The sequence below is a fragment of the Stegostoma tigrinum genome, chromosome 8 (assembly GCF_030684315.1).
Source record: "Stegostoma tigrinum isolate sSteTig4 chromosome 8, sSteTig4.hap1, whole genome shotgun sequence".
Classification (NCBI taxonomy): Eukaryota; Metazoa; Chordata; class Chondrichthyes; order Orectolobiformes; family Stegostomatidae; genus Stegostoma; species Stegostoma tigrinum.
The window spans coordinates 37,538,109-37,553,680 of NC_081361.1; the positions used below are offsets into that span (position 1 = coordinate 37,538,109).

A 15,572-nucleotide genomic window follows, 5' to 3' on the forward strand; every position below is an offset into this window, starting at 1 on the left:
AGGGAGGCGGGGACGAGCTGGGCTAGTTTTGGAATGCGGTGGGGGAGGGGAGATTTTGAAGCTTGTAAAGTCCACATTGATACCGTTGGGCTGCAGGGTTCCTAAGCGGAATATGAGTTGCTGTTCCTGCAACCTTCGGGTGGCATCGTTGTGGCACTGCAGGAGGCCCAGGATGGACATGTCTGAGGAATGGGAGGGAGAGTTGAAATGGTTCGCGACTGGCGGGTGCAGTTGTTTATTGCGAACCGAGCGTAGGTGTCCTGCAGAGTGGTCCCCAAGCCTCTGCTTGGTTTCCCTGATGTAGAGGAGGCCACAATGGGTACAGCGGATGCAGTATACCACATTAGCAGATGTGCAGGTGAACATCTGCTTGATGTGGAAAGTCTTCTTGGGCCTGGGATGGTGGTGAGGGAGGAGGTGTGGGGGCAGGTGTAGTACTTCCTGTGGTTGTAGGGAAAAGTGCCTGGTGTGGTGGGCTTGGAGGGGAGTGTGGAGCGGACAAGGGAATCACGGAGAGAGTCGTCCCTCCTGAAAGCAAACAAGGGTGGGGAGGGAAAAATGTCTTTGGTGGTGGGGTGTCAGACTGCAGATGGCGGACGTCTTGGAGGATGATGCGTTGGATTCGGAGGTTGGTGGGGTGGTATGTGAGGACGAGGGGGATTCTGTTTTGGTTGTTATAGCAGGGAAGGGGTGTGAGGGATGAGTTGCGGGAAATGCAGGAGACATGGTCAAGGGCGTTCTCGACTACTGCGGGGGGAGGGGATGTCATAGCCCTTGAAAAACGAGGACATCGGAGATGTGCGGGAGTGGAATGCCTCAACCTGGGAGCAGATGTGGCGGAGGCGAAGGAATTGGGAATAGGGGATGGCATTTTTGCAGGAAGTTGGGTGGGAGGAGGTGTATTCTAGGTATCTGTCGGAGTCGGTGGGTTTGAAGTGCATATTGGTTTCGAGGTGGTTGCCCGAGTTGGAGACAGAAGTCCAGGAAGGTGAGGGAGGTGTTAAAGATAGTCCAGGTGAACTTAAGGTTGGGGTGGAAGGTGTTGGTGAAGTGGATGAACTGTTCGAGCTTCTTGTGAGAGCACGAGGTGGCGCCGAAACAGCCATCAGTGTAACGGAGGAAGAGGTGGGGTCTAGGGCCAGTGTAGATATAGAAGAGGGATTGTTCCACGTAACCTACAAAGAGGCAGGCATTGTTTGGGTCTATGCAGGTGCCCATGGCCACCTCTTTGTCTGTAGGAAGTGGGAGGAATTGAAAGAGAATTTGTTTCCATCTATTTTATTGCAAGTGTGGTTGTTGTAAAATATTTAACCTGCAATCGTTTGTACCTTTTGGGTACACTGCTGTAGATTCACCTTGAAATGATATCTAGTGCATCTAGGCTTGCAAATGCTAACTTTAATTCATAAACTGCTCATCCCATTAAAACTCTTCTATGCAATGTTGTGTTAAATACTGCTGTTTGCTTTATTTCTTGTATTCCTCTGAATCATTTTTGTGTATTTTTTTAACTGAAATCCTTCCTAATTCAGTAGTACTGTCAAATTTTACATATTAAAAATACATTTTCAGTTTGCTTTGTGTATTGTATGGAATACAATATGTTTCTGAAAGGAAAGCAGTTTCATATCCTTACCACCCTGACATCAAACAAACCTCTGATATGTTAATGCAGCTTTGGGAAGAATAGATGCAAAGCTTCATTTTGGATGGATGCCAACATTTTGTTAGTTCAAATTACATTTGAAATATCACAGCAGCTGACCAACGATTTGCACGTAGACCAAAAGTTGAAAACATCTGGAAAGACAATTTTGAGTTGACTTCCTTGGACTGGTATATCTCTTCTAAATGAAAAGAAAAATGAAATTTGGAAAGTTTTCAACATTCTGCAGATACTAATATTTAAATGCATTAATCACAGTCTGTTTCTTGTATCAGAGTTGCATTTAACTCTGCCACTGTGACTCCTTAGGCAGTTACAGCACAAGTAAACAATATTTAACCCTTCCTGACATTTATTATATCTTAATAGAAGGCCGGGTGTTGAATTCTTAAGGTTTTCTTGCTCATCATTTAGAGTTGTCAGTTCTTTGTAACCTCATGTCATATTCCTTTTAAGAAGGCCAGGTTGATCAACATTTCCGATACAGACAGTGGGTTTGTTTCAGGAAAATATATTTCTGAAATTGAAATCAAAATAGTTTTCTTGTGTTTGTTCATACTAAGGTTCATTTTTACTTGATCCTTTTTTGTCGCTTCTATTCATTTTTTAAAAATATACCCCAACACTTCTACTTTAAGCAAACAGGAGTCTACTGTCAAACTGGCTTGCATACAGTCTCAAGCAGTTTTGGTCCTTATAACTGCATACCTTGGCAATGATAACTCTGAAACATTGGCAAATATTCAGGATGTGGATAGAGGGTACTGAGTGGAGTGTCCCCAGCATAGATGTTGAAGAGAACCACAGGTATGAGTGTTAGAGAGAATCATATGGCTTGCCCAGGGTTTGCTGTTGAAATCATAAAACCAAAACAGAGATTGCTGAAAAATCTCATTAGGTCTGACCACATCTGTGGAGAGAAATCAGAACTAATATTTTGGGTCAAGTGACCATTCAGATTTGTTGAAATCCTGGCTGTTTCAAATTGATATCGGTGTAAATTGGGTTTTTTTGTCACTAATACCTAATTTAGAATCAAAGGATGGAGCCCAGGATGATAGGATAAATTGGATGGAGTATCTTTGTGAGAAAAGCAATGGTAGATGAAATGTGAAGTGTTCTACGCTGGAGGGGAAAATGGTTACACTCAGAGGAAGCTTAGAAAGAAGATACAGAAAACTACATTTTCAACTGCACAGCTACGACAACAAAGGTCCAGTTGGAATACTTGAGTAATTGTTACAGTGGTCTTGAGAGTGCACCTCGATTACATTGTACTCCTCAGGCCGTTCAGCACAAGGGGTACTTTTAAGTGTGCTGCAAAGAACTATAAAGCCAATTCCGCATCGTTAAGGTCTGAGCTATTGAAAACAGTGTACTGAATTTATAATTAAAATTGCTGAATAAATTTGGGATATTTCAGCCTTGAAAGAAGGTGATTTAGCATATTGATTTGAATTGTAAATGATGTTTAGAAACAAATATAGACTATTAGCTTAAAACAGTGAAAGTAGAATGAGGGGCAGCTAGTTGAGACAGACCTAAAGGACCAAAGAATTTGTTCCTGTCCTTTTTATATGTTCATAACTTGAAATTATTACAGTCAAATTTGTGACAGATGACAGAAAGATTTTGTTTGTAGAAATAAGTTGACGTGATTTGGCTACTGCAATAATTTAAGAACCAATAGCATGTCAAATTGGAGACTCAACAACATTCTGCATAATTGGATCGAAATGGGCTAAATAGGTTTCCATATCGTAAACTCTGAAGACAAGAGTCCACACCAATGGCAACTTCTACCCCCTAGTTTCCACACAGAGCTTTTGTAAAATTTTTTGTAAAAATTAATGCATGCAGCACATTTTCAAGCTGTCTTTTGGGAGGCGAATGCCAGAGGAAGGAATTTCCATGCCCTTTAACTATTCTGCAACTTTGGGCATTCGAGGAGTGCATGAAGACCAATATACTTACACAAGTAAATAAATTGATTTTCCTGCTCCTCAGAGGCGCAGCAAATCTATCTTATGAGTGACTGAAGATGCCCGTAGAGACCAATGAACTCCACAAATGACTCATTGAAATAACAGTGGACAAGGTTTCACTCTAAGACTCTTACAGTAATAACTTGTTAAAATGAACATAATCCAAATATTAGCTAATAGGCAAATGTTATGTCGGTTTTAAAGAAAAAACTAAATATCTCTAACTTTATGGCATTCTTCAGGCACACAAGTCTTATTAGAGGGTTTCTCCCAACTCTTAGTTGGGCTCAATCACATCACACTATGCTGAGTCGAATTGTAGTGTGCCTCACCACTGCTCTGCTCCCACCTTGCCTTCTGTTTGGGATTATCGTGAGCAAGAAGTACATTGAACAACCTCCTTTTCCCTCAGGATTCAACAGCCCTTCCAGCAATTTTGTATCTGATTTCTTTAAGTTGTTTTGTTGTCTCCGGTAAAACTAGAAAAAGTGTCATTGGATCTGAAACATAAACTCTGCATTCTCTCTACAGATGCTCCCAGACTTGCTGACTTCCTTCAGTTTCTGTTACAGATTTCTAGGATCCACAGTTTAGTTTCAAACCCAATGACAGTCATTCACTTCGTCAGCATTTGCTGTTAGTTAAAACTGGATTTCCAGAAGGTTTAATATGATTCAAGTTATTAGAATTTCCAAACAGTGTCCCACTTTATAACATGCGTTTGTATGAAGAACTGTGAGCTGAAATTGTATGTTTTCTGTGTTTAATTTCAAAGACAGCATTAAATAAAAACATTGTGCGAAGTTATGAGGAAAGGGTAGAAGAGCTGTGAGTATAATGCTAATTCAGAGAACCATTACAGACACAATAGGGCAAATGATTTGTGATTCTGTGGAATTAATAATGTTATAGATTTTTCAATTCTGTTAGTGCTGATTTTGATTCATTGTTTGATATTTTTACAGCATTTTAAGAAACAGAAGCGGCTGATTCCAGAGAGAACAATATGGAAGTATTTTGTGCAACTCTGCAGTGCTTTGGAACACATGCATTCTCGGCGTGTCATGCACAGAGGTAACTTCAATATATCATAATAACCATAACCCATTATAAGTCAAAGCATTGCATTGAATTTGTGATTTTATGAATGGATTGTTCTGATTAACACATGCCAAGACCAGTTCTGCTTAAAGGCTTTAAGTCAATTGACTTGATGTCATACTAACAGAGAGAGCAATATCTTCAATCAACCATCTCCACGATTTCCTAAGGCATTGCTGAAGATAAGTAAAAGGGTATGGGAAGGGCTAGGTGTGAAATGCTTTTCTTAAACTGACAAAACAATATGTTACTGAGAAAATGCTGTGTTGCCAAAGATGGTTTAATGTGGAGATGTTAAACCAAGGCTGTGTTAGTCTTCTCTGTTGGACATGCAAGGGCCTGTGGTGCTATTCGAAGTAGAGCGTGGAATTGTACCTAACAAATTATTTGATCATTATCACATTGATAATTAGCGGTGCATGCTATGCACAAATTGGCTGGTTTGTTTCCTAAATTACAAAAGTGACTGCATTCCAAATGTTTCTTTATTGGCTGCAGAGAGTTTTGAGGCATGTTGAAGTAATGAAAAAATGCCAAATAATTGCACATTCGTTCATTGCTCTTTTGTTCTTCACATTCGGCCTCATTTGTCCATTTTCTTCCTATACAGCTTGATGCTTCTCTGTCTGCTTTATCTAATGTGCATTTCTTGGTGGCCCTGCCAAAGCTTCCTGCACCATCATTCCTTCCTCAATTCATCATTTCTCCCTCTTCATATCCATTTCTTATTTCCTCATTACCTCAACTTATTCTCATTTTCTGTTTCTTCACTCCTTCCTAAGTTCCTACTTAAACTTCCCCTCTTGCTTCAATGCTATTTTCCCTCCATAAATGAAAATTACAGTGCAAGAGGGTAGAAGTAATCATTTATTCAGAATGCCAGCTAGTAGTTTCCAGTAAATATCAATACCTGTACTTCTGTTGGATGTACTTTTGCAGGTTGAAATATTAGATAATTCATGGGTAATCTTGAGGAAAGGTGGAAGCTACAGAGCAAGCCCGCACATACCTAGTGGTTTGAAGACCCAAGCCTCAGAATGAATTAAAGCCTCTTTGTAACTGCTACATGGCCATGAGGCATTTGTATCGCCTAGTTTGAAATGAATTTACACTTCAGCTTCTGATTTAGTTGTATCTAGTTTATTTTTGACAACTGATACTAGTCGTTAAAACAACAACGGTATGGTAATGGCTTATAATCAAAATGGCTCCTTATTGGTGCAACATTAAATTCATTTCTTTCTCTTTCACTTACTGTGAAATTAATTTTGTCTGGGCTCTTGATGTGCAACTATTGTCTTCAGGTAAAGCCAGTGTGAATTATTGTGTTCATCCATAATTCTGAAACAATATTTACATATTATCAGCTCCTGATCTTACTACAGCCTTAGTTCAAACACAAAACAGTTGAATTCCAGTGGTGAGGTGAAAGTGACTGCCCTTTATCAATGCTGCATTGGACTAAGTGTGAAACTGAAAAGCAGAAGCAAAACTGGAATTTGGAGAATCTGGGAAAACTCTGCTGGTTGGAGTCATGCATGGCACAAAGGAAGTAGTTGGAGGTCAGGCATTGCAACTCCAGGGCATTTCTGCAGGACTTTGTCATGGCAATGTCCTTAGTCCAACCATCTTCAGTTGCTGCGTCAATGACCTTCCCTCAGTCATAAGGTCAGAAGTGGGGATGTTTGCTGATGATTGCTCAATGTTCAGCACCATTTGCGATTGCCCATGTTGAAGTTTTGCACTGACAAGTGGCAAGTAACATTTGTTCCATGTAATTGCGAGGAAATAATCATCTCCAACAAGAGAATCTTTCCATTAACCCTTACTGTTAATGGCATTAACATCACCAAATCCCCCACTAATCTTGACATTACCATTGACCAGAAGCTGTATTAGACCAGTCATGTCACTGCAGTGGCTATAAGAGCAAGTGAGTGGCTAGTAACTCACTTTTTGAAGCCCCAGAGCCGATCATCTATATACAAGGAGTGTGATGGAATGGTCCCCATTTAATTTGGAGTGCAATTCCAATAATGCACGAACCTTGATACCATTCAGGACAAAGCAGCTGCTTAATTGATGCACAAACATTCAATTGTTTCACCACCAAAACTCATTAGCAGCAAAGTGTTCCAGTGACAAGGTGCACTGCAGAAATTTACCAAGGCTGCTGAGACAGCCTTGTCCAAGACTGCCCAAATCCATAAAAGGACAAGGGCAGCAGATACCTTGCAGCCCCATTACCTGCAAGTTCCCCTCCAAGCTATGCACCATCCTGACTTGCAAGTATATTGCTGGTCTTTCCTTGTCACTGAGCCACAGTCCTGGAACTACTTCCCCGATGTTATTGCGGGTGTACTCCAAATGGACTGTAGTCGTTCTTAAGGCAGTTCACCAAAACTGCCTTCAGGACAACTAGGGATGGACAATAGGTGCTGGCAATACCAGCAATGTCCTCATCTTATGAATTAATTTAAAAGCAAATATATCTGAAGCATGTCAGTTTCTTGAGATGCCAGTTTTCATATTTGTGCCTAGGATTCCACATCCGTTAATTTACAGTAATTCAGTAGTAGCCAGAACTTTGTGTTTTCTACCACAGGAGAAGGAAATATGAAAAATGAATAAAACTGCCCTTGTTTAAACACTAGAAAATAGTAGAGAATCACATTGTCAGAAGTTTAGGAATCTCGTTGCATGCAGTGAATGTGTGTTGGAATGATTTTACAGCATGTTGAGAGAAGATGTTTTTTTACCCCAATTGCATAGTCTTAACAAGTAATCCATTTTTAGTTCATTTGTCTGCTTGACATGGTAGTACCTGGAATTGCCTGAACTATATCCCTAGTCTGTGCTAACTTACCTGTTTGCATTTGAACAACATTTACAGTGTCACTTTGATGCCAGTGGAGTTAAAGTTAGGAACATAAATGAAGAGCCCTCCAGTGATGATGCTAAAATTGTGGAAATGGGGAGGGCAAGTGATTTTAAGGATTTTAATGAACCACTTTTACTCCATGGGACATCCTTTCAAAAACTCAATAATTAGATGTATAATTATTGTTTCATCAAATTTCAAATGAAATAGAAACAAGTAAGTGTTGATGTATTTCAACTAAAAAAGCATATGCAAGAGGTTTCCCATTTTACTGCCAATGAGAAGCAAATGTAAATATTTTATTTGAATGGTAAAGCTGAGACACCTTATGCTGTTTATAAAATATTTCTAAATGTAGTGAAGTGTCATTACTTTGTATCTATTTACATATATTTTGTTTCCCTGCAGATATCAAACCTGCTAATGTGTTCATTACAGCAACTGGGGTAGTTAAGCTGGGAGACCTTGGATTGGGCAGATTCTTTAGTTCGAAAACTACAGCAGCACATTCTTTAGGTGAGCAACCCTGCACAACACGAATCCATCTAATTACAGAAGTGGGATGTATTTCATTAAGAGTGTGACCAAAACCATATGTCTGTTGTAAATGTGCATGCAGCAAAGGCATGCTCCCTAACCGATATTAGGTGTATCTATTTCCTTGTTCAGTTAGGGGGTTTCCTGTTTCTTTGACCTTTGCCATAACACGGAGTATGCCTGGAAGTAACAAGTCCAATCTTACTACTGATACAGAACTCTGATTACACAACAGTGTAATAAAGACCAAAGAGTTTGTGATGAATAGGCTGCTTCAAGGCTACATGCTGCGCTGACCCATTGATCCTTTCAAGGGTATATAATGCAGAAAACCTTGAACAATCGTACAGCTACTTTTTTAAAAATTATGTTGCTATCTTATTTTGGTTTAGAAAGGTATGGCTCAAGTGATCAATTTGCGTTTTTTTTCTCTGTCGGCTAAGGTTTTGAAGTATTTAATTATTAGCTGCTGGCAGCACCAAATAATGCAGCATTTTCTCATATCTCAGTTTCTCACCTATTGTTTTATTGTCAACTAACCTAGATGTGTTATTTTCTTTGTGTGAGTCATTAATAGAGAATCTAATTCACAGATGCCCCAGATCTCTCTGCAGAACTCCCTACTAGCTACAATACAGAAACATGAAAAAGCCTCCTTTATTTCTGCTGTCTACTTCTGCTCCATTAATAAATACTTCATCTGTTACCTCCAACTCCCTGATCTCCTATCTTGTATATTCACTGTTTTTGTAGCACCTTATCAAATGTCTTTTGGAAATTAATGTATACTACATCTGTAGTCTCTCCTTTGTCTACCACTAGTTGCATTCTCATGAAAATTGTGATAAATTTTTCAAATGTGATTTGCTTGTAAAATTCTGTAGACCTTGTCCAATCAGGGTTTTCATAGTGCATTAATAACTCTTTCTTAATCATAGGTTTGGAAGTCTTGTGGCATAGTGAATAGCAATCCCACTTCTAAACCAGAAGCTTTAGGACTTGATAGTTAAGGATGATGTATTCATAATATAGTCAGATAGGTTGAGTATTAACGTGAATATCTTTACAGCACTTGTTAATGGCTGTGTAGAAGTGGGAGAGATTCATTGTCAAACACATGATGGAAAGAAAGCTGGGGCCTTTGTCGCCACTCCAGTCTATAAGAGTAAGAGTGCGTATTGCCACAGAAACTCTGATGCCCTGCGTGAACCATAACAAACCATGCCATCAATAAACTACAGCATTTGGATGTCAGTCTATTCAACCTGTGGCTCCCTTTTTTTTAAACCTCAGTCCTTTTATGAATAGGGGTATTGCATTTCATGAACTTCTAATTCACTATGAGTACATCTTATGCTCCAGCTAAACAACTCTGAACTGAAGATTCACGAACTGAAGATTCACAACCTGCAGATGCCTTCTGTAGGTATAATCGTCCAGGACTGGAGTTTCTAAAACTCCCACATCTTTCAGTCATGGCACACCACCTGACCTACCATATATGTTTAACCATATATATTTACTTAAATAGTTAATTAGTTGCTGAATTGAGCAAATCATACCAAGTTGCAATATTTGAGCTTTAGAGAAAGAAAAGAACCAGCTGCTTGAGACAAAACAAAAAGAGTGAAAACTTGGTTTCTGGCTGCCTGTCTCAGTCTGCCTGCCTTACTCTTCTCTGCCCCCACCAGTTCCTCACTCCCCACCAAGCCTTCGAAGAGAAGCCAGCAATGGGCTCAAACTGTCCATTAAGTTTGATACATTTAGGTTCTGTGATATTGCTTTCTCTTTGATCTAAAAAACTATCAAGTTCTCTTAGTGGACAAAATTACAACTGACCCATGAAAATGTTGATCATAAATTGGAATATTTTTCTCATTGGTTCAATATTCGCTTTTCAGTATTCCAGTAATTTCCACTAATTGGCATGTTAGCATTCAAATTTTGTTGTCAATCTCAACAATTAGTACTAGACACTGAATCTAATGCTTTATTGAGTTCTGCAGTCAACCATGTTTATTACAGTTGTATAATGCTTTCTCACTAAGTAAGATTTGAGACTTTTCATGAGATGATAACCATAAAAATACTGCACACTGGGAGGGCATTATACTGCTGCAACCAAACTGCACTCATTCAGCATAAATTTTGAGCAATGCTAGACTTGGTGTCTGATTCTGGATGTCCCTGCTGTAATTTATAACGCCGTTGAAAATAATAGCAAGGTGGCTAAAGCACTCTGAAACAAAAACACTTTCAGGTTATATCTGAAAGCAATGGGGAAAATTGGAATGCATTATCCTAGTTGCACTCAAATTTGTGGTAGTACTGTGGTTCTTTTCCAGTTTGAGGTTTTTTTGTTCTTTACCTAGCACAAACACCTGGTTTAAGATAATATTGCACAATTACAAAATGTCAAATGACAGCAGGCCTTATTTTAACAATGACAAAAAAAACCTTGGTATTTGAGCATTTAGTATCATCATTGAACAAAAGAATTCAATAGCTATTGGTTTAGAAGTCTGCCTTTGAGAGCAGATATAAAAGATTTCATTACATATAAATAGTTGGGTTCTGAAAAAAAATTAAATTTGTATCTTTAATTTGGCATATGATTAATTTATTGTATCATAATCTTTGTAACAAAATAACTATTCCATAATCTATTGGGAACATTGAAATAAAACCTGTCAGCAAGTTGTTTTGTTTTAATCTACATAACTTCACGTTTCTTAGATTTTCTGTGATGCAAGCTTTTTTTTTATTTTATATGAATTTTGTTTATGAGTTCAATTTCTGAGTTTGCTTGGGTCCTAGTTTTTTTTTTGTGACTGTTTTATATCTTGTAGGAGACTGTTCTCCATTATGAGGAGCAAATGTAGTCTGTTCTGTAACAGCTTTGCTTTTTGCAAAGTCTGTGAGCAATTTTAGGAAAATTAGAAACAGCAAAGACATGTAATAGTTTCAAGCAAGAAACAAATGGAGACACAACTGTAGTTCAGAACCAAAATGTCCTGATTGCTGCATTGGTTGACTTGGTCAAAACTTTGAAATACTTCAGTTCTAAGATCTTTCTCAGGAATTAATTACCTTCTGAACCTCCGTATGGCGTCCTCAAAACCACTAATCACCATCAGTGGGAGCTGAAGAATTTTGTTTGAGAGCACCAAAGAATCAGAATGCATTGGGGAAATTGTATCTAAGACTTTTGAAGCATTGTTTGAAATTGAGTAAAATATCTAGCCATAACTAGAATAATGAGTTGAACAACTTAGTGATGCTGGAGTGTCACAAACACTAACACCTCCTTAACTTCACAAATCAAGAAAATATCAATTCATTGGAAATACTTGCACTAATTGAGACAAAAGCCATTATGAACTAGAATTCTTCATTTATAAGTTTAAAATATGATGGTGCAAAACAACCTTTTATATGGTAGCAATATTGGACAAATAAGCCAGCCTTAATACAAAGTTCTAATTTTTCTTAAAGTTTTTTCTTAAATTATCCTGGAGGTAAAATTACTGTCTTCAGAAGAAATACACACATCCTGTTGTGTGCTTTTTTCGCTTTTTCCTTTAATTGCACATTTTAGAAATCATAAGAGGTTTGACGTTTAATCTTTGTCACATTGTTGGGATACCTAGCATACTGCAGTTTATTGTTCATTATTCTGAGGTTGAACAGGTGCATTTCTTGGAAGTTTTGATTGCCCTCTTTCATTTTGTTCTGGTGGTATTTTTTGAACCTAGATTTATTCCTGTCGTATACTTAAAAATATTCTGCAAAGATGAATTAAATTGCCTGAGTAATGCTTGTTTACTTCCTTCTGCTTGTTGGTTTCCCAGATCATTTTAATTTTTTTTCCCCTATAACATGGAATTTGTCCCATCTTCGCATGGATGTTCCTCACATTTTGTAGTTGAAGTCTCAGTGGTTAGCAGTGCTGCCTCACGGCGCCAGGGATTCAGGTTCGATTCCACCCTCAGGGGACTGTCTGTGTGGAGTTTGCACATTCTCCCCCTGTCTGCGTGGGTTTCCGTTGGGTCCTCCAGTTTCCTCCCACAGTACAAAGGTGTGCAGGCTAGGTGTATTGGCCATGCTAAATTGCCCATAGTGTTCAGGGTTGTGTAGATTTCGTGGATAATAGGGGGATCTGTCTGGGTGGGATGCTGTGAGGGTCAGTGTGGACCTGTTGGGCCGAAGGGCCTATTTCCACACTGTATGGATTCTAAGATATATGTTTGTCATAGCTACAACTTTTTTGATTTTGGACAGAATCTAAATTCATCATTTGCTCATGTGTTAAAATTATACTTCAGTTCTAGAAATGCTGGCAAATGATTGATACTTCCTATGATTCAATTTTCAGATTTTTAGCAGGTTAGCTTGAAGGCTAATATCTTTCTGAAACTGTGATCAGAGATAATGGGAACTGCAGATGCTGGAGAATCCGAGATAACAAAGTGTGGAGCTGGATGAACACAGCAGGCCAGGCAGCATCTTAGCATAAAAGCTGACATTTCAGGCCTAGATGTCAGCTTTTGTGCTCCCAAAATGCTGCTTGGCCTGCTGTGTTCATCCAGCTCCACACTTTGTTATCTTTCTGAAACTGCTTGGTGGAATTACTTTGAGTTTCAATAAGCTGGGAAGCTGCATACTGTAATTTTTTTCTGTTTCAGCCCCCCACCCCTGATTTTTTTGTGAGTCCTTCACATCCACTGGCTTACATATTCTTCATTGTCAATTATTTGTATTATATTTTGTGGTTACAAAAGGTGATTATTGTTGATCTTTTGCAGCTCAAAATGCTAATTACTTAAATGTGGCTTTCTTTATCGTCAGCTTAAAGTTAGCTGGTTCTGTACATAGTTGTAAGGGTTGACTTAGACAGAGATACATTGGTCCTCTGTGCAGCAAAAAAAAAGTTGTATCTGTTAAAGCTCTGTGATTTCTGCACATGATCAAATTAGCAGGCATGTAGGGGAGCTGGTTCTCATTTATATTGTTTATGAAATTGTGAAAGCAATACTAAGGCAGAGAACATGATTACTAAGATTGAATTTATAAGTGACATCAATTCATTCAGAACTAGCAGGAAATATTACTTTCATGGTTGAATTAAGGTCGTCTTGATTTATGGTGATCATCACTGGATAAATTATTGTATAGTTTGCTCAAACTGCAGTTCAGTTGTATTTATACTCTATTGTATTCTTAAGAGAAAATCCAGCTTCATCTAATTTATGACCTTGAATTATTGCATGTAGCAAGATTTTACTGAATATAGACATTAACACATGATTGTACGTGACCTAATTATTGGTTGTTTAATGTAGAAATTTGTAATCAGCTTGTTCAGAAATGGTAGTACACACTTCTAGAGTAGGTTGGGCTTGAACCTGAATCTCCTGGTTCAGAGGTAGGGACGCCACTGTGCCTCAAGAGCCATTGTTTGGTTATTAAGTGTACACTTGGTTTAATTATTGGTTATTCACAGCTACTTTAATATACTACACTGCCAAATTTAAATTACCTGTCATAAACAAGAAATATCTATTAAAATACAATCAAGAAATATCCAATTTTCTGTGAAATTGTTTTGAAACAATTACATTTTGGAAACAAATCAACGAGCAATTCATTTTATTTTGGGCTGATAAATTCATTTAAATGTTAATTGTGCACGAACTTAAGTTAGTGTATTTTCCGAAATGCTGATGGTGCTGGGAATCTGAATAAATTGTGCTAATTCATTTGAATCAGTATATCATAGGAGGGGGTTAGTGTTGAGAAAATGTTTTATCAACTTCTAACCTAAAATGGAAAAATTTCTGCAGAAATGAGGTTATCTGAAATGTTGAAGCTATGCATGCTTTTCTTCAATTAACCTTGAGCACTAGTTTCAGCATGTTACTTAATGAATCATATTATGTAATAACCAACATCATATGTAATGCTACAATAAGTGCCCAATTTAAGTTGGCTTATTCAACATCATTCTACTTCAGCATTGCAGACATAATGGGTACTGGTATGGGTATCTTTGGAATTTCTGCATTTTTGTCTCTTGGCATTGGGACCAATATAGCATTGTGTGATCCAGTCTGCAACATTTTTGAGTAGGTTCTCCTACTCCCTGACTATTCCTGTTGAATCTCCTAATTGTCAATCCTACTACTTGCCACTTTTCTCCCCAAACCCTCCCACCTGTATCTCCTCTCAATCCCTTCCTCATATCTTGTGTCTCACCATCCCTCTCCTATTTGCTCAGTAAAGTTTAGCAGAGAGCAATAGTTGTAAACAAGGGCTTGACCAACTGGAGAGGTGACAAAAATGAGAGGTATGCAGCAAATAGGAGAGCTCAGGAAGCTAGGAACTGATCAGTGAGTAAGCAGATTTAGGAATGCAGAATATTTCAATCTACAGGTTATGTTTATAACACCCTTTCCTGATGAGAAGTTCTACAGAACAGCCTTTATATTTGTTGTTAATGAAAAATCTGATTTACTTCAAGTTCTTTCACTTAAAATTGTCATTTCAGGACCATAACCATAACATTGAGCGAGTAAATTATTTCCTGAAACATAGTGTTTGAGTTCTCTTTCTATGATTTCCTTCAAAATGATATTTACAATAGTGACCCAAAAATGTAGTTACAAGTGTATCTAATTGGATTAACAGAAGACTGAATATTGAATTAAAACGATATCACTTGCTGATGATTGTGTGTATGCTTGGTTCAGATAATTCCATACACAAAAAGTGAAACATCGAGGTTTGAGAAGTCATTCTTTTAATGTTGCATTTTGTAGTATGCATGTTATAACTTTTCCTTTCTTTTTGAAGTGGGTACCCCATACTATATGTCCCCGGAGAGAATACATGAAAATGGATACAACTTCAAATCTGACATCTGGTCACTAGGCTGTTTGCTATATGAGGTAAGGTTGGAAAGCATGAACATTCTCATGTGTTGATAGCATTTAATCTGAGATGGAACAGTAATTTAGAGAACACAAGAAGGTAATTGGTGTTTTTCTTTCACGTTGTTGTTTTCTATTCTGATGTAATAATCTGCATATGAATGTTCTAACAGCATAATCTTTTGGAGAAGAAATTAACTGCTACCATTTCTTCTATTCATTGTAATGAAGTTGTTCATCAAAATGGTTACGAATTGAGATGTCTAAGGTGATACTCTGTCTATCGCTCATAAATTTGTCATGCTTTTCAAAGTGAAAGTAGTTTGTGTGTCTGTAATAGGCTCTTTGTATCTATATTTGATACTCCCTTTTAATAAAATAATGCATTTGATCTGCTTTTCTGAAATTCCATTACTTGCACCAGTCAGCCTTGAAAAACTATCTGCAGAGTTGTTAATTTGTTCATTTCTACC

At 38.0% G+C, this 15,572-nt stretch overlaps 1 protein-coding gene across 5 annotated transcripts in view; it reads left to right on the forward strand.

Annotated features, from left to right (window-relative positions):
- nek7 (NIMA-related kinase 7) overlaps positions 1-15,572 on the forward strand; it is a 249,284-nt gene that overhangs the window by 200,375 nt on the left and 33,337 nt on the right. For all 5 annotated transcript variants that reach the window (XM_048539495.2, XM_048539497.2, XM_059647795.1 and 2 more), the window contains 3 exons: positions 4,617-4,725; positions 8,042-8,149; positions 15,023-15,117. In XM_048539495.2, the coding sequence (XP_048395452.1) occupies positions 4,617-4,725; positions 8,042-8,149; positions 15,023-15,117 (312 nt within the window). The remainder of the gene's footprint in view (positions 1-4,616; positions 4,726-8,041; positions 8,150-15,022; positions 15,118-15,572) is intronic.